The sequence below is a fragment of the Magnolia sinica genome, chromosome 2 (assembly GCF_029962835.1).
Source record: "Magnolia sinica isolate HGM2019 chromosome 2, MsV1, whole genome shotgun sequence".
Taxonomy (NCBI): Eukaryota; Viridiplantae; Streptophyta; class Magnoliopsida; order Magnoliales; family Magnoliaceae; genus Magnolia; species Magnolia sinica.
The window spans coordinates 65,496,282-65,519,562 of record NC_080574.1 but is presented as its reverse complement, the minus strand read 5'-3'; the positions used below and the strand labels follow the sequence as shown (position 1 = coordinate 65,519,562).

Here is a 23,281-nt window from a genome sequence, read left to right as displayed (position 1 = left end):
AAAATAGTGAGGATTGCTCAACCACCTTTATGTATTTGTTTTATTCAATCCGTTTTACCATATCATTTTTGGGGTATGAGCCCATGAATGGGATAGATCCAAATATCAAGTGGACCACACAGTGAGGCTTGAACACCCACCGTTAAAACCTTTCCTAGGCCCCTTTAGACTATTTATTTGCCATCCAACTTGGCTGGTCAGACCTTTGTTTTTGGCATTTAAACCATTCGATGGGATAGTGGGTCCCACCGTGACCCCATCTGTCAGTTATGCCAATTCATTTTAGGGTGTAGGCCAAATTATGAGAATCCAAATTCAACTATGTCACACTGCTGGATGACAGCAGCAATATCATTTCACCCTTAAAACTTCATTAGGCCCACTATCTGTGTGTGGCACATCAACCGTTAAAATCTTCCTCAGGGCCATGACCGTTGTATGAAATTTATATCTACTCCCTTCATAAAGTAGGCCATACCACATAAATCAGTACCTACTGTTGAAACATCCCTGTGTCCCTCCATATGTGTGTCACATCGAATCCGTCCATCTGATGGACACAAACCACTTCATTTTATGGCATGGGCCTGAACCCGTTGCCGATTTAAGTCATGGGTGGGCTACACTGTAATGATCAGACATGAGCTGTTGAGAACTCCTCAAGGCCCACCTAAGGTAACTATGAGTCTAATAGTAGAAACCGTATATAGCCGAAGCCACTAATGGAATAGTTGTCTTGCGATGCATGAGATGTAATTGTGAATGCAAGTAGAGTATATGATTGAGATAGTTATGGATAATGATGATGGTGTCGATGATTATTGATCACTAAAGATGCCCTGCATAGGTGGATGTTGATCATGCTCATGCATCATGGGATGATGGCATGTGTATCCATCCGTGCATAAGATATGCTCTTTGCAATTAGATCTCACATGATTATGGAATTGATATAGCCAATAATGGCACATGATGATATATGAATTTTTTTTTATATCTTACGGGCTAAGCAAACTCTAGAGGCTCATGGCATTACATGCATATTAAATGCACTTGAATATATCCCTTAACATAATTGTTTGAATTCATGCATAATCATGACATACATGATGATGGAAATACCACGTGCCTTGTAACATGAATTGGGTCATAACGAAGAAATGGGCATCCATGATGATCACTTAGGTTATCCCTAAAAGGGACGAGACATTGGAAATGTGAAAATAATGGGGGATGATGTGTCTCTTGAGTTGAAAGTCCCTAAACCTTGATGCTAGTTAGGGATGTTACATTTACTACCTATTTATTTTATACCTATTTTATACCAAATATCGGTAAAATTTCTTATTCCGAGGTGAAGTAAATGCCTACAAGAAATCAAAAATCATGGTTGGGAAGGTCATAGTAGCAAAAGCCCTTGAAAGTTTTATTTTATATATCGGAAGAATCCGTTTTGTTATCGATCACTTCCTTTTCCACTAAGTGATTGCTTAGGGACCTTAGCGTACGATCTAGGCTGTTTCCCTCTCAACTTTAGATCTTAGCACCCAAAAAGTCTGTCTGTACAAACGATGACGGCCTGTATTTGGAGTTTCCATGGGGTTGGTAAAGCAAAATGGGGGCCATCAACTAATCCCTACTCTTGATTGGCCGGTAGTCCCAAGCACCGTGGAAGGTCGAGTCGACTCAATATCAGTACTCCAGGGCCAGCACCAAAAAGAATTTATCTTCCTCGATAGGTGGAACTTCATCGAGCAAGAAATGCATGATTGGTCGATGAGCTAACGCGAAAGTCTCCCTTTACTAGCTCGCATTTGCTGGTTCGCTGGCGTAACTGATTCAGTTAGAGCGAAGGGAAGGTGCTCTTGATGATGCCATGGACGGTGAAGGACTCCTTCCCCGTCCTATGAAGCTAGGGTTTTGTATGAATAGGTATTGCTCTGGTAAAATCTCAGCGAAAAGCCAAATTAACCCATTTTCTATTATAGGAATGAAACACATTTATAAAAAACACGAAGAAATGAGTTGCTTAACACTTATTTACATCTACATCTCCAACATATTGTTATATTGTTCGGGTAGTTGCCGAGCCATACCACAGTCTTCTAGCGACAGGGGGAGCTGCGAGAGGCACAACAACAAGACTGCTGGAAGGGAGAGTGAATTTCGTCCCATAATCCTTCGTAGAAATGTTGGGGAGGGGAGTTAGTCACACCCGTCCTCCCAAAGAAAGCTTAACTCCACTGATTTATCGTATATGACCAGAGAACAGTCACACTAGTTTCAGGAAAAGACGATTGATTGTTTGGATTTCCCCCTCGTTGGGTCGAGGGTGCTCTTAGGCAGAGAGTCAATCATACTTCCTGAGGCCTTACCGTCAGGTTGAGTAGATACATAGGCCATGGATTTGACTGCCACTGACGAGGTCGGGTTGAGAAGATGTAAGTCTAATTTTCTTAAGGGCTGAGGTGCAAACAGGGACCAGTTTGACCCGCTGGCGAGGAGAAGCACGAATGAGGTTCACTACTGGCATGCTGGGTGGAAGTTCACTGCAGGGCGGGTATACAAGGTTGATTACTGGTGCCCTGTGTGCATGAGTATCGATCACGGTGTTTCATGAGATATATAGTTACCGTGATATGACATGACAACATGATGATAATGTTCTGATTACAAACACATGTAATATGATTATGGCTGTGGTATCGAAGAAATGAAAATGTGACTTGGTGATGCTAGTAGCATTGACTCGAAGTATTACTATGATGCATATGCACTGCATTGGCATTGGCATCATACCTTACATATTACATGCCTTTCACCATACATGATTTCTTCATAACATATTTATCTTGCTTGCATGTAGGACACACTGCACACACATGTACTTACTGGGCTTTAAAAGATCAAGCTTTCCTTTGTAATTTTTTCAGGATACTACCAAAAGCAAGAGCAACAAATGATGAAGCTTTCCTTTATAATTTTTTCAGGATAGTACCAAAAGCAGGAGCAACAAATGATGCTTATCTCGTTATATTTGGACTGACGGATATGTACCATTATGAAACAATTGTATTGTAAATATATTCTACAGTGGAAGATGATTATTTTGCTTGTGTTGGAAATGCCAATATTTATGCTAGATATCTATTAAAAAAAATTCTTCAAAATTTTATAGTCGGGCGCCAAGCTTAGGACTTGGTATGTGGACACCAGGTGCCGAACTTGGAGTTCAATGCGTCGTGATCCACGCCTGGCCATCATAGATCGGTCGTACGGGAGGCCGGGTTTGGGTTGCTAGACATACAGAACTGCAGAACTGCGCACACACAAAACATACAGAACCTGGTTAAGGTTGCTAGAACCATTCATTTGGCTGGCCACCACACGTACGGACTGTAAGAGCTAAACCATGTGATCAAAATTATGTTAGCCATAAGATCAGTTGCCTTACAATAAGTTGGGCGCACTCATAAGGACCTGCTTTCTTTAGTATTATTATTATCTTATATAAACCAGGGTCGACCAGCAGATCATCTGTTCCAGTCGTGTATGGCTTTTGCCACCTGCATGGAAGGGGCAGCATATCCTGGAATTTCAACGAAGTGCACCTACTTTCATCTCTTCTGACCAATCCATAGAAAACCAGCCCACAGAGTGAGAACCTTCATTTCATCGGGACACTCGGAGAGTCCAGTCAATCGATCCTGACTGTTCATTGGGTCCAACATTCATGGGATATAGTATAAAAACCACACAGACAGATTCTAACCAACACGGACTGAGAGATTCCAACCAATGTTCATGGCACACAACATAAAAACAACACCGACCATCCGTTCAATAGCCTATCAAACGGGCAGTTAAGATCAATTGCGAAAAAAAAGGCTTAATAAACGATGTAAATTTTATGTTGGTTGCTCACGATTCTATAGAATCACATTTGTCAGATAAATCATAAACAACCCAAACCCAAACATTGGATTATAGAAAGAAGGGCGTAGGATCATTCCAAGTGTTATTCTCAAAATGTAGAACGGGAAAATCCCAATTGATCAACTGGACTGTTCAACACACTCTCTCTCTCTCTCTCTCTCTCTCTCTCTGCTGCCCAGAGCTTGAATTTAGACAAGATGGGATCCGTTGGTCAGTGATCAGACCGTTGATAAGATAATTCCACTGTGCAGGATCATTCACCAAAAAGCTCTTGTGGACCATTGATCTTCATCTTCGCCCTGGTTTGATCAAGGAAGACATTTGGTCAATTCCCCATCGATGATTTGGCTCATCAGATCAACATTCCCCAAGCCAAGGGCCTCACTTGTCTAAACTCAAGGCTGGAGGATACTTGTGGATTCGATTCGGTACTGACCCTCTTGGTACCGACCTAGGTGTGATGCTGGAAAAGCTGTGGGCCCACTATGATGTATGTGCTTATCCATGCTAACCATCCATTTTCCCAGTTCATTTTATGGCATAACCCCAAGAATGAAGCAGATCCAAATCTCAGGAGGACCACGCCACAAGAAACAGTGATTGAATGCCGATCATTAAAAACTTCTAGGGCCCACTGTAATGTTTGTTTGCCATGCAACCTGTTGATTATGTCACATGAACCTGGATGAAGGAAAAACACAAATATTAGCTTGATCCAAAACTTTTGTGGACCAAAGAACTTTTTAATGGTGAATGTTCAATCACTACCATTTCCTGTGGTGTGGTCCACCTGAGATTTGCATCTGACATTTTTTTTTTGGGGTTCATGCCACGAAATGGGATGGCAAAATGGATGGAAAACAGGGATAAAACACATACCTCACAGTGGGGCCCACAGCTTTTACAGCACCGAAATCAGTCCTGGAGGTTGTCATGCGTATGACCAGAGCTTGAGGTTCATAAACAACAAGGAAAAAGGGCGCGCACGTAGACGGATGCTACAACTTGCAATGACTCAGGATCAATGATGGCCCAACGTCATCTCGACCAATTGAATGTTGCCACGTAGGGTAGATGCCTTCAAGGATGGCATGAATGAAAAAGCATCCACAAGTTTTGTGCATTTCAACCCCCATTTAACCATCAAGTATTCGATGAGATGATGTCCACTGCACACATTAAGAGAAGACAACCACACTCAATTAGCAATCCACAATGTATGCACAGTAATTCAAAACCACATCATATCATACATTTAAATAAAATAATAATAATAAAACACCTTCTGTTGTGGTAAGTCGTAATGAAGACTGAGTCTGGACAATTTTGGAGCAGGAATGTTACAGTTGCAAAGAGATCATCAAAATCTTATCAACACAGTTGGCATTTAAATGTTTCAGTACACCTAATTAAAGAGCTTTGCAAAGTCCACACATAATCTACATTTAGACAAATGTGCTGATGTGGAACATGTGCAAAATCCAAGCCATTGATCAGGCTACATCTTGTAAAAATGTCATGGCTCTAAAATCAGTGTGGTAGGATCATGCAGTGTGCTGGACTGGTATGTTGAATGTCGAACATTAGCCAATCTTTATTAGCTGTCCATTAGCACCATTGAAGAAATGATGGTGACTCTTCAATGGTACTCATGGCATGGTTTTCTATGGCAATACAGACTGTCCAATCCCTCACCTAGTTGTGGATGGGGCATAACCCAAAAATTACAATGAAAAGATAATGGAATCCATCAATCCTTCGAACTTGCACCATTCATGTTTTTTACTTTTTGACCATTCATTTCGCAGCCATCAATTGGATGGTAAGGATTGCTAGATCAGTGTGATATGCTCCATCCACAATGTGTTGCAAATTTGGATGGTCTGCAGAGCTGTACATGAGTACCACATATGAGGATGAGCCACCACCATTTTCAAAATGATGACGAAACATTATAGGAGTTTAGCCTGTGTGGTCCAACAGATGATGGGACCAAGTGGATTTTTTGGCCATGACATCTATAAAACTGGTCCACACAACTCACGGTTGGATCTTGCATGCACATTGGATCACAGCCATCAACACATATGAGCCAAACAGAACAAATTAAACCCAGTTCAAGTCTGTGGCAAAGCACAAGCAATCCTACCATTAGTATCATATAAAACATCGGCTCCAAGCAGGATTTTTGGGTTCAAACTGAACAAAGGTGCATCCCACTCCCCCCAAGTGAGTCCCAATATCTACAAAACAGAGAAAACAATTTAGAGAATAAACCATAGGGGCGCTAATAACTACAACCAAGCCAAAAGAGGTAAAAGCCTACTTTACAGTTGAGGTTATTGAGGTCTGACGTTTTTCTCATGTTCTCCAGTACCTGCAGTTCCAAAGCCTCAAACCATTAGGCACGATATCCTCAAATTGCTAGTGATATAGTGTCATGTAGAATGCATATGCAGTGCCATATGTAGACAGCTTAAATAATAAAAGATGCATATGTAGACAGCTTAGCTCTAAAACTTGGTGGGCCTACTCGAAACTCGACCGAGTCGACTTAAAGGGATTTCGAGCCAAGTCCCATCAAAACTTGCTGCCTGGCGTGACTCTGTCATCTTGACTAGTCTCATGATGTCAGCCCAAAAACTTGGTTGACTATGTGAGTTGGCATGACTCAACCAAGTCACTGCCCAGCCAGTAGGGTTCTGTTTTTAAACTATAAAATGCACGATGCAAGAATCAAAGATGCGACCTCATCTATCAAATCAGCTACATGCCACCACAGCACCACATTGCGCATTTGTGTTCTGTTTTGGGTATTTTAATTACTTTAATAGGTTTTAACCATTTTAAATGCATTAAATAATAAAAATTTAATTATTAAAATATCGAGTCGAGTCGATTAAAGACTTGTTCAAGTCTTCAAGTTGACCCAACCTGGCTAGACATTAGTCTTGAGTTTTCGAGTTTTGAACTATGGTAGAAAGTGCACAGCAAGGTAAGAATAGGTGGCATCGAAAGGGTACTTTTAGGTGTCTTGTGAATTTTGCAAATAACAAATTTTGAGGAGGGAAATGTTTTTAGGCAAATCAATGGATTACAGGGTGAGGCGCATTTGCCAAATTCCTAATGGCTTGGCTGCCAATCAATGGATTTCCCAATTTCATGGGAGAAAAACCCTAATCCAAAGGGAAAATTAAGGTAAATTTTTATGAGATAGTTATTCAACCGGCATACTTCATATGGATCATAGTATTGGACAGTTAGAAAGGAGCATGAAGAAAGATTTGGGTCCTGCATATATGAGGATATCAAGATGGATCAATTGGAAGATTAGAAAGGAACGGGGGCATCAAAAGCTGCCTATGATTAGTCCCAATAGGAGATAAAGATCATGAAGAGAGTAATGATCAGTCATGTGCACCAGTGGCTAGAGATGGCTTCAGTAAAGGATAGGAACATTGATTAGGTTTGAAGGACCTGAAAAGAGGATGAAAGCAGTGTTCGAAATATTGGTATCATGTTACGTATCGCATCCTTGAGATACAGATACGTATCAGTTATCGCACGGGATATATCGTTTGTATCGGGTAATTTATCACACTTTTTGGGAAACATGGGGAAACATTGGGAAAATAATTGAATTTTTCAACAAAACTCCGGGGATTGTTAAAAAAAGAACTTAATACACACTTTAAATCATAAGGTCTCAAAAAAGAAGTATACATAATAGGTTTTCTTTGTATAGGGTCCTAAGTTATGCGTTGTCTGACTGAACTAATGCAAACTATATTCAAATTGAATGCATAACATCTAGAGTATATGTGATGATCATTTCATCAAAGACTCCTAAATATTTTGAAATTAGTCTCAATTGACAGTTGATTGAAGGAATTTTTGAGAAAAAATAATATTATAATATTTTTATTATTATTAATTTTTAATTAAAATGATTTTTATTTTATGAAAATTGAGAAGGACTTAATCAGTAGATCATTCCTCACATGTGCTTGATTTCATGTTTAGAGTGCAACATTACAAGCAATTTAGGAGAAATTGGGAAAACAAGTCAAAGATCACGATATGATCTGAGAGATGGTGGGACAACAAGCAGCACTTGAACAGATTCTGGGTGATCTGGTCCAGATCTGGTCATAGCAGCAAGTGCAGCCCACAAACAGATTGAACAGACGTCGACAGATCTTGCAAGATGGGCCAAGAGGATGCAAGGGAGCAGCAGTAGCAACAGAACCAGATCTTATGGCCCAAAAAAAATGTAACGGCGGTGATTATAAGAGTAGGTCCAGACAAGCAAATCACCACATATAAACATGGACAACAATGTATTAACGGTTCTACAGAACTAAAAAAGTGGTCTCAAATGTCCCGATGATTAGAGGTGACAGAGGAAAATGCCCAACAACAAATCAACGATTGAACAGCTCAACGTCAATGAACAACCACAACATATCCCAACAATCATCACTGTTTCTTCAACAGACAATGATCGTCACATCAAATGGGACAATGGTTAAGGTTGTTCAATAAGCAAAGAAACCAAATAGCATGCATGAGATCAGGATTTGATGAAGATGTAGAGGTCTGGAACATGCAGTGCACCGAATGCAAGCAACAAACAAAGCTGTAGTGATCAAACAATAATCACGTTGGAGATCTCACGGCCTGTTTGATCTTCTCAACAGCAGAAATAGATCTGCTGGGTATCAAAGCTTCGGTTGCCGGAATCAATGGAAAATGCGGATGTGGGTTCTCGTTGGAATCCTGAGTTTGACAACAGAGAGGAGCCAGAGACGACCATGGGATCCAGCGATGGGTTCAAAACTGGCGATGGTTTCTGGCGATGTGTGTCCAGCTGCTACCAAAAGGAAATAAGAAGAAGAAGAGAGCAACATTAATGCCAGACTGGATGATGGTGGCGTGGCGGAAGCTTGTAGAGATGCAAGTCGGCAAAGAGCAGGAATAGGGGCCTACTCCATATCGGTATGACAAACTATGATAATATCTCAAACGGGATCTTTTGGATGAGAAAATATTTGGCTCCATGGGACCTCCATATTAGAATGGCAAGATGTGACTCCAACATGGTCTAAATCTTGTAGTAGCTATACAATATATATTCAACATGTAAATTAAGTTTAGCCAAAACAGGTATATAATTGACCTTAGCTAAAATAATTTTGTTTTAAGTAACTTTATAAACAATGAAATAACTCTTCAATTACAGTAAGAGTTACCAAGTTACCTTAAATTATCGAGCATGTTATAAAAGTAACTTAAAATTTAACCTGAAGTTGTGACTTTCTGTTGGAAAGTTGCAACTCGACTCCTAAGACCTTCTAGTGGCTTTCTTTCATTTTCCCTACTTTTTATTTTGAGTTTCCTTATATTTATTCCTTTAAAAAATCCTTATATTTTAACCCAATGCTGTGACCTTCTATTGGAAAGTTGCAACTTATTTGACTCCAGGTCATAACAACTACTACAAGACGATGATGATGACGATGATGATGATAAAAACAGACCTCTTTGGATTTAACTAATAAAAATGAAACCCAACAAAAAAATGGGTCACAGAATGCAGCAAACCACTGCCTCAGGAGAGTCTCTTAAGAGATTCCTTCTTGCAAGGTGATAAAGTTTATTAAAAGCCAAAAGGCAAAAAGCTATACAAAGACTCGAGCTGAAGCCTGCACAATCCTACTCTGATATAAGGAGAAAAGTCCCCATACAAACTTCAAAGAGGCCTGCTCCTGTTCCAAAAACATCGATTTTTCCTTTCTTCGATCCACAGACCAGCCAATAAGGCTAGCCTCCACCTTCTCCTCCTTTTCCCGTGTCCATCTTCATGCCACACAAGACAGAGGCCTCCAATGGTTCCCGGAATCACCCAAGGGACATTAAAGGCATAAATAAATAAATAAATAAATAAACCTCTTACACTGCTTTGGCAAAGGGGAAATGAATGTAGTGATGGTCTTCTGATTCCGCTCCATGCATGTCGATAACACAAATGTTTGGGAGGACCGTTATTCTCTTTTGAATATCAACCGTAAGGACTCTGATCACCTCATACATAGATGAATCTTTAACCCACCATCCCCTACTATTGTACTGTACTTGCAGTCTTGCACGCAATAACAAATCTCCATAGACTCCCCTCTTCCGCCTCAAACCTCCAGTCCACACCCAGGCTCGATTGTTTGGGCTATTGGGCTTTATTGTACATGTCAGATAGTTTTTAGGACCATAGATTAGTCTTTGCTTCATTACTTAAGTAACAGGGCTATGTTTGTAATTTTATGATATTTTAGTGAAGCCTTCATAAAACTAAAGTGAGTGGGGACGTGTGGAAGCATTGTGAGTGCAGCCGTCTCTCTCTTTCTTCTTCCTCTCTTCTTTTCTCTTCTTTATTCCGTATTCCTAGTAGATTCTCTCTCTTCACACATTTTTACATGGTATCAGAGCACCCACCATTGGATGTGATTTGGCTCCAAATCTCCTCTTTCAAATCCCTAATTTCTAGATCAAGATTGGAGGACCCCAACTCTAGTGCACTGGATCGGACCTTCAAGGAAAGAATGTTCCTCATCTTTTTCTTGCAGAAAACAACATGTTTTCTGTATTTCTGGTCAAGTAAAGAGAATGCTCGCAAAAAGGAGCATAGGAGCCTCAACTTGAAGATGAAGGCATGCTGATTTTTCTTTTAGCGTGATGCTTAAGTTGTTTTCTTTCATTACTTTGTGTTAGAAGCAGTCTTTTTTGTACTTATTTATTTGTTACATTGTGTGAGATTTATAAATGATGATGAAATGGGTTCTAGTTGATGAAGGGCTGGAAATTTCTGTGTAATATTATTGAGAAGTATGGTTGTGCATGAATCTGAGTATAAATCAGTGCTTTTCCATATATGTTGATGTAAATCAGTTCCAAAGTAGCTATGGAGCCGAAATGTGTGGTTGATGGTCCCTCACCACTAGGAGAAGTGTCCAGACTGTTGTTTAATGCATCCATAACATCCATGAAGTTGAATGGGAAGAATTATCTCTCCGGCTTAAATATGTTTAAGTGTTTCTCTTAGCCTAGGAATATTATAGAGGAATCCTATCCTAGATATAGATGGTGGATGCGTGATGATGCCCAAATTAGATCTTGGTTGTGGAATAGCATAGAACCCAAAGTGAGTTCTAATTTGGTGTTTTTGAACACTGCAAAAGATGTTTGGGATACTGTTAAAAAGATGTATTCCAATATCTCTCGGGTCTATCAATTGTACAAGGAGATTTTCTCGTTCCAAAAGGGGGATAAGTCCCTAGTGAGTACTTCGCTAAACTTACTGGTACGTGGGAAGAGCTCTAAATATATCATCCTATTACTTACTCATATGAAGAAGCAGTTGGAGAATATGAAAGTGATGGACGTTTTGTCCAGTTTACCAAAGGAATATCAATTGACTAATATCATATTTTGAATGGTGTATCAATCCCTTTAATTGCGGGAGTTTCTGCTAGGCTTCAGAGAGTCTCTCCTGTAAATGAATATCAAATTGCTCATATTAATGCTTCTGATAAAGTTGCATTGGCCACTTCATCTGGTTACACTAGCTTTTGTGGAGCCCATGGTGGTCGCACAAGTTGTGGTATAAATCAGGGTGGCAAAGAAGGTAGATTACCAGAGGGAAGTAAAGGTGGTCGCATACGCACTCACTATGGTTTGATAAATTACATCGTAGATTTTTATTAGGATCACCTTGGAAAGGCTCCAAAGGATGATCAAGCTCTTGTAATGGATGATGTTTTTATTGATGGTAGACCCACCACTTCTACCACAGAGTGTCGGTGGATGATGTTTTAGTGTCACACTATCACATGAAGAATATGCATGCTTCCTCTCTTCTAGTGGCTCTATGTCCAACAATGTTCCTTCACTTCTACAACCACTCTTGCTCAGTCAGGTAAAGCATGCCTTGTCATCTCATCCCTCTCCCTAGATTATCGATTCTGGGGTGTCAGATCATATCTCTGGAAATCACAGCTCTTTTTATTCTTTTGATCGTGTCTCATCAAGTATATTTATTACTTTAGTTGATGACACCTTGTCCACTATTGTTGGACTTGGTACTGCTCAGCCTAACACATCTGTGCCCTTATCTTTTGTCTTGTTTGCCGCCAAATTTCCTTTTAGTCTTTTATCTGCAAGTAAACTAACAAAACCTCTAAGATGTTCTGTCTCATTCTTTCCTTCTTGCCGTGTTTTTTAGAACATTAAGACAAGTAAGATGATTGGTGGAGGCCGAGAGAGGAACAGCTTGTATTATTTGGAGAGGGAATCAGTAAGTGCTACAATGCTTCCTGAGGATCCAGTAATTTAATGGAATTATCGTTTTGGTCATCCATCTCTCCAGAAACCACAAACTCGTTCCACCCTTTCCGAAGATGTCAAATTTAGAGTGAAAAACGTGTCAGCTGAGTAAACATCATAGAACTCATTTTCTGTCTAAGGTCGATATTAGGAGTGATATTTCGTTTGAATTAGCCCATCATGAGGTGTGGGGACCATCTCAAGTCCCAAGTTTGTTAGGTTTTAAGTACTTTGTTCTTTTTATTAATGATTTTACTGGAATGATGTGATTATATCTCATTAAACATAGCTTAGAAGTTTTCATATATTTTAGAATTTTCATAATGAAATAAAAACTCAGTTTGGTGCAAATTTGTGTATGTTTAGATCTGATAACGCTTTGGAATTTATTTCTCAGAGATGTTCAAACCCATGTACAAAGTCAAGGTATTATTCATCAGAGCTCTTGTGTTTACACCTCAACAAAATGGGGTGGCTGAGCACAAGAATAGACATCTGATTGAGATTACTCATGTTTTGTTATTATAAATGAATGTTCCACAATGTTATTGGGGTGATTTAGTTTTTACTGCATATCATTTAATAAACAGGATGTCCTAGTCAGTTTTAGACGGAAAAACACTATTCTTATTATTATTTTCAGATCCACTAGTATTTTCTGTTCCTCCCAAAGTTTGGGTTGTACTTTCTTTGTTCATCTGCTTGGGTTTGGTCAAGATAAACATGCACATCATTCTGTTAAATGAATCTTTCTGTGATATTCTTGCAATAAAAGAAGGTTATAGATGTTTTTGTCCTTCATTTGAAAAGCACTTTGTGATAACTGATGTTAGATTCTTTAAATATGTCCCATTCTATGATAGAACCGAACGTATTACAGAAGCCACACCATTAGAAGTTTCTTTACCTAATGTTTTTCCTCCAGATTTTGTTATTAAGGAACCATCATCTCAGAAGGATTTCATGTAAACATATTACAAAAAAAGAGAAAAGATCAAGCATCATAGACTATTCCTTCTCAATCCACACCATTTACTACACCTAATGAGTTTTCACTCTTTCTGAGTTTGCAAAAGTTGTGAATGATTTACAAATTGTGATTTGTAAAGGTAAACGTTCCTGTAATCCTCATCCAATATCTAATTTTGTTACCTTTAAACTATTTGTCCACAAATTATCAGAAGTTTACTCTTGCCTTGTCTGATGTTTCTGTCCCTGAGTCCGTTCAGGATTGCATTGTTGGATGAAAATTGGAAGAAGCTATGGATGAGGAGATAAATGCCATGTATTCCAATGATACATGGGAACTAATTGATCTGCCATTTGGTAAGACACCGTATAGACGTAAATGGGTTTACATGCTTCTTTTTTTTTTTTTATACCTAATTGATGAATTGATCATTACAAAACCAATTTAGTTGCAAGGGGTACACTCAAGTTTATAAAGTAGATTATCTAGATTTTTTTTACTAGTGGCCAAGCTCAATCCAATTTGTGTTGTCATATCATTAACTGCAAATCATAATTAGACTCTCTTTCAGATAGGATGTAAAGAATGCATTTTTGCATGAAGAATTACTCTAAGGGGGTTATATGGAGCAGCCTCTTAAGTATGTTGCTTAAAGGGAGTCCTATGAAGTATGCAAACTAAATAAGGGGTTGTTTAGCATCTCTACTAATAAGAGCTTATGATGCAGGACCGATGCATAAACCAATTAATTTGTGAGATCAACTAGCCGAATTAAGATATTTAACCAAAAAAAAAACAAACATCGCTATAATCATCACAAATATTATGAAAATCAAAAGAGTATCATGCATAATCCTATCCTAAGCTACCAACATCGTAACACAAGATCATTAAATAAAAACAAACTAGGATCTAATGGATGTAGGGACATCCAATTATCATAGTGTATAGTCTATTTCAAAATAGGAAACCTAATACAACCTAGGGTGAAAATTAGGGTTTAGATAATTTGGGAAAGTAGAAAAATTAGGAATCTTAGGTTTAGGGTTAGGGTTTCGGGGATGGAAGAAAGGGGTTTTGATATAATGATGGTCAGAAACCAAAAGGGACGGGTGGGATTCACACGTGCGGCCGTACGATCACATGTGTGGCATTGGATGATGGGTTTAGGTCAGTTAGGGTTTGGATTGTGGATGGGTATGGGAAAGTTAGGTTTGGGAGAAGACGAAGATCTGTGATGGGGAGAATGAAGAACCTGGAAAAAAAAATACCTGTATGGGAAAGAAAAGAGAAGATGTTGTGGGGATAGATGGAGACCTTGCACCTCTGTTAATAAAGATTAGCCTTGCACCAATCTTCCTTCCAAATCGCATAGAAGTACCTTCAAATCGCATAAAGATGGAAGAAGAAAGCACGAGCTTCTTTCTTTTTTTAATCACAAAATCCAATGGGAGAGAGGTCACACGCCCTCCCTCCCCTCTTTTTATAGATCCAAGAAGTTTCAAAAATTACAATAATCCCCCTGTCTTGTGAATCTTAACGAACATAGCAATAGTCTAAATAAAATAAACCAAAATACTCATAATGCATCCAAATATAAAACAATAAAAAACTAAATCCTAAAAGATGATAAAGTCTAAAACTGATGTGGACGATCAATGATCAATGGCCCATTCATCGCATCCCTCCGATCCAACGGTCTAGATCACTCCATAAAGCAGCCCATGTGCATCTTCCCAATATGGAGTCTTCCAGATGCTCGCACATGCACATGGGGTCTTCAACACGATCACGGTTACTCACCTAGTCACGGGGAAATCGGTTCAGCCCGCCTCCTCCTCTGATACGTACGTAAGGGTGTACGTGACGTGATGTCCTCATAAGCTTATTTACTTATTCTTTAAAAAATAATAATAATAAGCTCTTATTTTAGACATAGACTGTTTGTTAAAGCTTTAATTTTACTACTTATTTTTTTTTTTTTAAGAAACTAGCCAAAAAACACTTAAAAAATAAGTGATGGGGAGGTCACTTTTCTTAAAGACCTTATTTGGCTTAAGTGGATAGACTATTTTGGCTAATTTTTGGGCAAGTTTGTCCTTAAACTTTTTTAAGTAATTCCCATGTTACCCTCTTCTCCTCTTTACAATCTCTCTAAGGTGGGCCCACATGATGAACGACCCATGTTGAAAGTGGGGCTCCACATGATGAATGGTCTATATCAAGGTGAGCCCACATAATGCATGGTCACATCAAAGGTGGGCCTCACATGATGGATGCCCCACATCAAAGTGTGGCCCCACATGATGGACGATCCACACCAAGCAGGCCCCACCAATGGGGGGTCCACACCAAAGGTGAGATCCCACATGATGGATGGTGGACAATGAAGGTGGGACAACATGATGAACAACCCATATTGAAGGTTGGGCCCCACATAATGGACAATCTACAGCAAAAGGTTAGAACCACATGATGGATGGTCCACATCAAAATGTGGCCCCACATGACAGACTATCCACATCAAGTGGGCACCACATAGTGGAAAATCCATAGCAAAGGTGCGACCCACATGATGGATGGTGGACATCAAAGAGGGGCCCGCATGATGAACAACCCATGTTGAAGGTGCCCCCCACATGATGAATGGTCCACATCAAGGTGGGCCCACATAATGCACAATTCACATCAAAGGTGGGCCCCACATGATGGATGGCGCGCATCAAAGTGTGGCTAGCATGATGGACCATCCACATTAAGTGGGCCCCACTTGATGGGCGGTCCACATCAAAGGTGGGCCCACATGATGAACAACCCATATTGAAGGCAGGGCCCCACAAAATGAATGGTCCACATCAAGGTGGCCCACATAATGGACAGAGTGGGCCTCACATGATGGATGACCCACAACAAAGTGCGGCCCCTCATAATGGACAGTCCACATCAAATGGGTCCCACCTAATGGACTGTCCACATCCAAGGTCTCCAATGATGGACAACCCATATCTAAAGTGGCCCAACATGATGGATGATCCACATAGAAGGTGCGCCCACACGATGGATGGTGGACATCAAAAGTGGGCCCCATATGATGGACAACCCACTTTGAAGGTGGGGTCCACACAATGGACACATCAAATGTGGATTCTACGTGATGGGTAGTGAACATTGAGGGGCCCCACATAATGGACAATTAGCATTGATGGTGGACTGCACATGATGAATGACCTACATCAAGGTGGGCCCCACATAATGGACGGTCCACATTAAAGGTCAACCCCTAATGATAAATGGTCCACATCCAAGACGGGCCCTACATGATAGAAGGCCCACTTTGAAGGTTTGGCTCACATGATGGATGATCCACATCAAAGGTGGGCTCCATATGATGGGCAATCCACATCCAATGTCCGACATAATGGGCGGCCCAAATGTTTTAAAACATGAAGATTGTAGGCATCCATTCTTTTGCCATTCAAGGCACGGTCAATCTGTAATGAGATCCACCAAAACAACCATCTCGATTGCTCTTATAATGGAATCATTGTAATCTTTAAAAATGACAATAATTGCCCCTAAAAAAAGCTCTTATTTGAATGTTTTACCAAACGTGCTTATTTCAAATAAGTGTTTCTTCTTTTTTTTTTAAAAAAAATTAAAAAAATAATAATAATAATAAACATGATTTTACTAAACGAGCTTATTTAAAAGAAGAGCTAGAACAAAAAGAACTTACTAGAGTAACTCTTATTTGAAAAGCTCCTATTTGATTAGAGCAGATATGTCAAACGAGCCCTAAGTCTATATATGGATTGAAGTAGTTGCCAAGAACCTGGTTTTAGAAGTTCAACAGTGTGGTGGTATCATATGGATTAAAGATGAGAAAAGTATATCACTCCATTTTCTCAAAGCATACTACATTTGACTATATTGTACTTGTTGCGTATAACAATGACAGTGTCTTAACAGGTGATGACATGAAGGGTATTGAGGAACCGAAGTCGTATCTTCAATCTCGGTTTCAAATCAGAGATCTAGATCTTAGATATTTTCTGGGCATCGATGTGGCAAGATCTAAGGCTAGAGTAAGTCCATGTCAAAGGAAGCATGCTTTTAACTTATTAGAAGAGACAGGAGTGCTAAGTGCCAAACCTATTGGATACACCGATGGTTCATCATTTTAAACTTGAGCCTAAAGAAGGAGAGTTATTGGTAGATCTTGGCAGGTACAAAAGACTCGTTGGAAAGCTCATCTACTTTCCCGTCACCAAACCAAACATTTCCTTTTCTATCAATGTGGTTAGTCAATTTATGCAAAGTCACAGAGCTCCACATTTAGGTGCAGCTATGAGAATCCTCATGTACTTGAAAGTAGTCTCCTAGGAAAGGTATCTTGTATAGATCCCATGATCATCTCTAGATAGTTTGTTATTCAGATGCAGACTATATAGGGTCAAGCTATGATAGATGAGCGATTACAGGTTCCTGCACCTTCCTTGGTGGCAATGTGAATACTTGAAAGAGTTAGAAATTGAAGTGGTTGCCAGGTTAAGTGTTGAGACAAAATATAGATCAATGGCACACAACTTGTGAACTTGTTTGGCTTAAATCACTTCTTCAAGAATTGGGGTTCATGGTTCAAGGTCTAATGCCTTTACATTGTCACAATCAAGCTACTATACATATTGCCTCTGGTATTCCATGAGAGAACAAAGCAAATAGAGGTTGCCCACCACGTCATTCAAGATAAGATCTCCTAGAAGGAAATCTTAGACCCATAGGAACAGTCTTTGCTTCATTTCTTAAGTAAAAAGGGTATTTTTATAATTTTAAGATATTTTAGTGAAGCCTTAATAAAATTAAAGAGAGTGGGGACAAGTGGAGGAATTCTAAGTGCAATCGTCCCTATCTTCTTCTTTCTTCTTCCTTTATCTTATTTTCTCCTATTTATTCCCTATTCCTAGAAGAAGATTCAAAAACTAAACATGCAAAAGAGTGACTATTCAACAACTAAAACTAGAGGCTCACCATATAAGGTTAACAAGTGTAATCCACAAGTGGTATTACAACGTATCGTTGCAAACTTGCCAAAGGAAATCCCTCTTTAGTCTTTCAAATCTCACCAACATCGACTTCACGCATCTAAACAAGGAATTGAAATATAACGCAGGTTCGAAAACATGGCTTAAATAAGCGTGATCTTGCCACTCAACGACAAATGGCTACCCTTCCAACTTGACAATTTCCTCTCCATTCTCTCGATTACCTTGTCCTAAAGATGCTTTGTTGGTTTTCCCACGCAGAGAGAAGGGCCAAGATAATTCAACGGAAAGGAACAAGAGCAACACGCAAAGACTGCATCTATCCTTTCAACTTCCCTGGTCATGTAAATCTCCCAAAATCTTGATTTTAGAAATATTGACCCTCAACCCCAACACTGCTTCGAAGCACCTCATGACCTTCCTCAAGTTGTTCACCATAATTTTGTCTCCCTTGCAAAACAAGTAGAACAAGTCAATAAGAGAAATCAAGCCAATAAGAGATTCCTTGACCAAGCTAATAAAAGATAATGTCATCATCATCATGCCTTATCCCAACAAATTGGGGTCGGATACATGAATCATGTTTTGCCATTCAACTCTATCAAGGATCATAACTTCAGTTAGACCATAAGTCATCAAGTCTTTTCTTCCTATCTCCACCCACGCCCTTTTGGGCCTTTCCCTTGCCCTTTTAGAGCCTTCGACTTGTACCAACTCACTTATAATAGGCACAATTCTTCATATCTATTGCACATTACCAAACCATGCAAAGTCTCCTAAGTTCCCTCGAATGCATTCATTTCTAATTCTATCTTTCCTCGTGATGCCACTCATCCATCTCAACATCCTCGTTTCAGCTACACTCATCTCATGAGCATGTTGTTCCTTAGCTACCCAACATTTTGTCCCATAAAGCATGGCTGGTCTTATAGCTACCCTATAAAATCTCCCTTTCAATTGTACATCACAATAACAGAAAACCCAAGAGACGCATCTCCATTTGTTCCACCCAGCTTGAATTCTATGGGCAACATCCTCCTTAAGCTCTCCACTCTCATGAATTATCGACATGAATTAATTGGCAAACTTGGTGCTCCAATGAATCTTAATAGTTCACTTTTTCTTCTGACCCTTAGTAAGTTGGCAAAACCTACATAACTGGTAAATCTTCGCAATCCGATTTTAGACAAGGCTAAAAGTATCTATCTCCACCAAGGGCTAGGATCTTATTACAGCCTAAGTGATCATTACATCCACCAGTATATAATTCCCTCACAATATACTCATGGATGGATGTAGGGGGTAGGCAAAGTTGCATCCCTCGAAACAAGCAGCCATCATGAATGCTAAAATGTGGTTTCTCACATGCTCTTCACTAAGAATGGTTGCATAAATACGTCTGAAATCCTTGTTTTCCACATAACACCATCTCTTCGAATCCTACAACAATGATAGGCATCAATGATAATAAATGCGCATGACGGCTCCATGAATCAAGAACTTGAGTGTCCTTGCCACCGTTGTGATGGATGAATTTTTCAATGAAACTTCAAGGATTGTTAAAAAACACCTTAATACACATTTTTAAATCACAACATCTCAAAAAACAAGCGCACATAATAGGTTTCCTTTGTATAGGGTCCTTAGTTATGCGCCGCCTGACTAAACCAATGCAACTATATTCAAAATGAATGCATAACATTTAGAGTGTGTGATAATCATTTCATCAAAAATTCCTAAATATTTTGAAGTTAGTCTCAATTGACAGCTGGTTGAAAGGAAATTTTGAAAAAAAAAAAATATCTTAATAATTTTTTTATTAATTTTTAGAAGTTAGTCTCAATTGACAAGGACTTGACAAATCATTAGATCAACCCTCATACATTCTCGATTTCATGTTTGGAGTGCAACATTGCAAGCAATTGGGGAAATTACCAAAATTTCCCAAATTGGACCACCTACACCCAAATTTCGAAATTAGAGTGTATATGATGATCATTTCATCAAATACTCCTAAATGCTTTGAAATAAGTCTCAATTGACAGCTGGTATTTTCCCAAAAACTTCATCTCTCCTCTTCGCTTCATATCCAAGATAATCCAAATAATCTTTTTCTTCAACTTTTCATCATCCAACTTCAACCCCAACTGAAATTAACCATTGAAGACCTAAAAACCCTAGCCAACGACTCACACATGCGAGCCCCTAGGCTAACTATATGGTCAACCGCTCAATCCTTTGATTTCCCCTTGCTTCCAAAACTCATTGATTCCTCATCCATAACCCTACCCTAAACCTTAGATTCTCAATTTCCTATTTTCCTCAATTTCTAAAAACCCTAATTCCTAAATCCCCAATTTCCATGAACCCTACTTTTCTAATTTTCAGATTTTCCCCTTCCTAACCCTAATCATAAAACCTACAGGTCATTCCCCTGAGTGTGGAACGTGCCTATGCTAAATTGAAAGTTTTATCCTTCCATCGGGCCTAGTTTTAATTGATTTATGTGATTTCTTAGCATGCGGGCATGTAATTTAGCTTAAATCAGATTTTATTTCCTATTGTTTACTCTTAATTACTTGGTGGGTTAGCATCTTTTGTTAATTGAATTACTTTATAGACTCTTTCATAATCTCTACGTTGCATGCTAGCATTAAATTATGTGTCCTGCATCAAATTTGGTATCAGAGCCAAACATTTAGCATATGATTTTTGTGTTGCACTTAGGTTAGAGTCACATCTAGGGTTAGTAGAGCATACATTGCGTATAGGATCTAGGATCATATTGCTGAATTTTGTTCCTAGTTTGGAGTATCCCATTGCTGAATTTTCAGCTAGCGTTATCCACTTTTACCATTGCTGAATTTTTAGCATAGTAATATTAGGTTATCACCTTGCTAAATTTTCAGTTCTGATTTTCAAATTACACTATTGCTGAATTTTCAGTTTGGTACTCTCATATTACCATCCTGTTGAATTTTCAACATAATATTTGAGGGTGACGGCTTGCTGAATTTTCAAATTGGTGTTTCTAGTGTGTTCAGTTTGATCTCTAGGTTGGTTTTATCATTGTCATAACATTACCCTATGATCTAGGTTTCCCTTTTAGAGTTCCCTTGCGTATGCCCACTCGTTCTGGACGTGGCTTTGGTCTACATCTCACTATGAATCTAAAGTAGATTGCCGATGCCCTTAATGCTATCAACCATCGTCTGATGGCCATTGAAGCACACGATAGGACCATCACAAGTCAATTGACCATGACCACTGCGTGTGTCGACCAGCTTGAAGCCTCCGTTCAGGTGAACCCCGACACTAGGGAAGATGTCCAATCACAAGCCGGGGATCAAATTGAAGGATTTGAGACTGTGCCAATTGCAATTGTTAGCCACACCTTAAGCCAGATTGTAGAAACTGCTAAATGTGGCGCAGGAATTCAATTTTTCACACTTATGCTAAGTGTGGTGGCAAAAATTGCAAGGTGATCATTGATAGTGGTAGTTGCATCAATGTGGTCTCTGCTAGCACCGTGGACCGCTTAGGTATGCTAATTGTTCCCTACCCTTGGCCCTATCGAGTCTCATAGGTAAATGTATCTTCAATTATGATTTCTTAGCGTTGTCGCATTCCCATCCAGTTTGGTTCCTATATGGATACGTTGTGATGTGATGGTTTGTCTATGAATATAAGCTGCATCATTTTGGGCAGGTCTTGGTTGTATGACAGGGGAGCAATATTATTCAGTCGCTCGAATACGTGTTCGTTTCTATATGAAGGCAAAAGGATTGTCTTGAAGCCACTCCCGCTTAAAAGCACCACGGAAAAGGAGGACATTAAGAAATATGGTCCTGATGATGTGACAAAACTCCAGCTTGAGTCGCTTACTATAGTTAATGCGAAAGAGTCTGAAAGATGGATTAAAACTGATTTGACGATGTATGCCCACGTGGCAAGGGAGGTCATACCTAAGGTTATTATGGAGATGCCACCTAAAGTTAGTAGTGTAGAGTTACCACTTGAGGTGAGTCCGGTATTGGAGGAGTCTAGTGTTGTTATTCCAAAGGACATACCTAATGAGCTTACACCTATGCAGGACATTCACGCGTTGACTCTACCAAACCTTCGTCATGATCAAATGAGTCCCGAGAAGGAAGTGGATATGGAAAGACAAGTAGATGAGCCTACGGCCCATATAGATTGTATACCCATGTCAATGTTTCATAGGCCTCCAGAGTTTGCATATGCATCTACACGACATATACATGACTTGCATGTGGAGATAAGAAAAAGAATCAATGTAAGTAATGAAACATATGAAATAATTATTGACTGACACTATAGGTTTAAAGAGTTTGTTGTGGGTGACGAAGTCATAATTAGAATACGTCCAAAAAGATTTCCACAGGGAACCATAAAAAAATTACAAGCCCGTAGCACTGGACCATATAAAATCTTGAAAATACTAGGTTTGAATGCTTATTTGATAGACCTTCCACCTAACATGGGCATCAGTTCCACGTTTAACATGGAAAATCTTGTACGTTTTCATAGACCTTCCATTAACCCTCACATGAACTTTGATGATGATGCCCTTGACCTGTCCCATAACCCATGGCAAATACCTGACCCCTCTTCTCAACCTTTACCATCCGCACCATCCACACCTACAAGAAGAGAGGAGATAGAGGATATCTTGGATGAAGAAGAAGTTTCCACACGGCATGGCGGTTACCAGGAGTACCTTGTCAAGTGGAAGGGCAGACCAAAGTCAGACAGTACAAGGTTCTCAGAGGTAAAGCTTTATCGACAAGACTGAGATCTCCTCGAGCATCACTGCAGCTTTATTTCGCCTGAGGCGAAATGATGGAGACATCACACGCACATGCACCCGCCCCCTACACACGTACGCAAGGAGGAGGAGAGCCCCACCGTCGATTTGGATCGATGACGACGTCCA

The 23,281-nt window shown here is 39.6% G+C and overlaps 1 protein-coding gene across 4 annotated transcripts in view; it reads right to left on the bottom strand.

Moving 5' to 3' along the window:
• Positions 1 to 4,241: 4,241 nt before the first annotated feature.
• LOC131237166 (uncharacterized) overlaps positions 4,242 to 23,281 on the bottom strand; it is a 43,642-nt gene continuing 24,602 nt past the window's right edge. For 3 of the 4 annotated variants that reach the window (XM_058234836.1, XM_058234835.1, XM_058234833.1), the window contains 4 exons: positions 6,263 to 6,313; positions 6,086 to 6,179; positions 5,219 to 5,303; positions 4,242 to 5,105 (listed from right to left, as the gene is read on the bottom strand). In XM_058234836.1, the coding sequence (XP_058090819.1) occupies positions 4,958 to 5,105; positions 5,219 to 5,303; positions 6,086 to 6,179; positions 6,263 to 6,313 (378 nt within the window). In that variant the 3' untranslated portion in view covers positions 4,242 to 4,957. The remainder of the gene's footprint in view (positions 5,106 to 5,218; positions 5,304 to 6,085; positions 6,180 to 6,262; positions 6,314 to 23,281) is intronic. The other variant, XM_058234834.1, reaches the window with a different exon arrangement.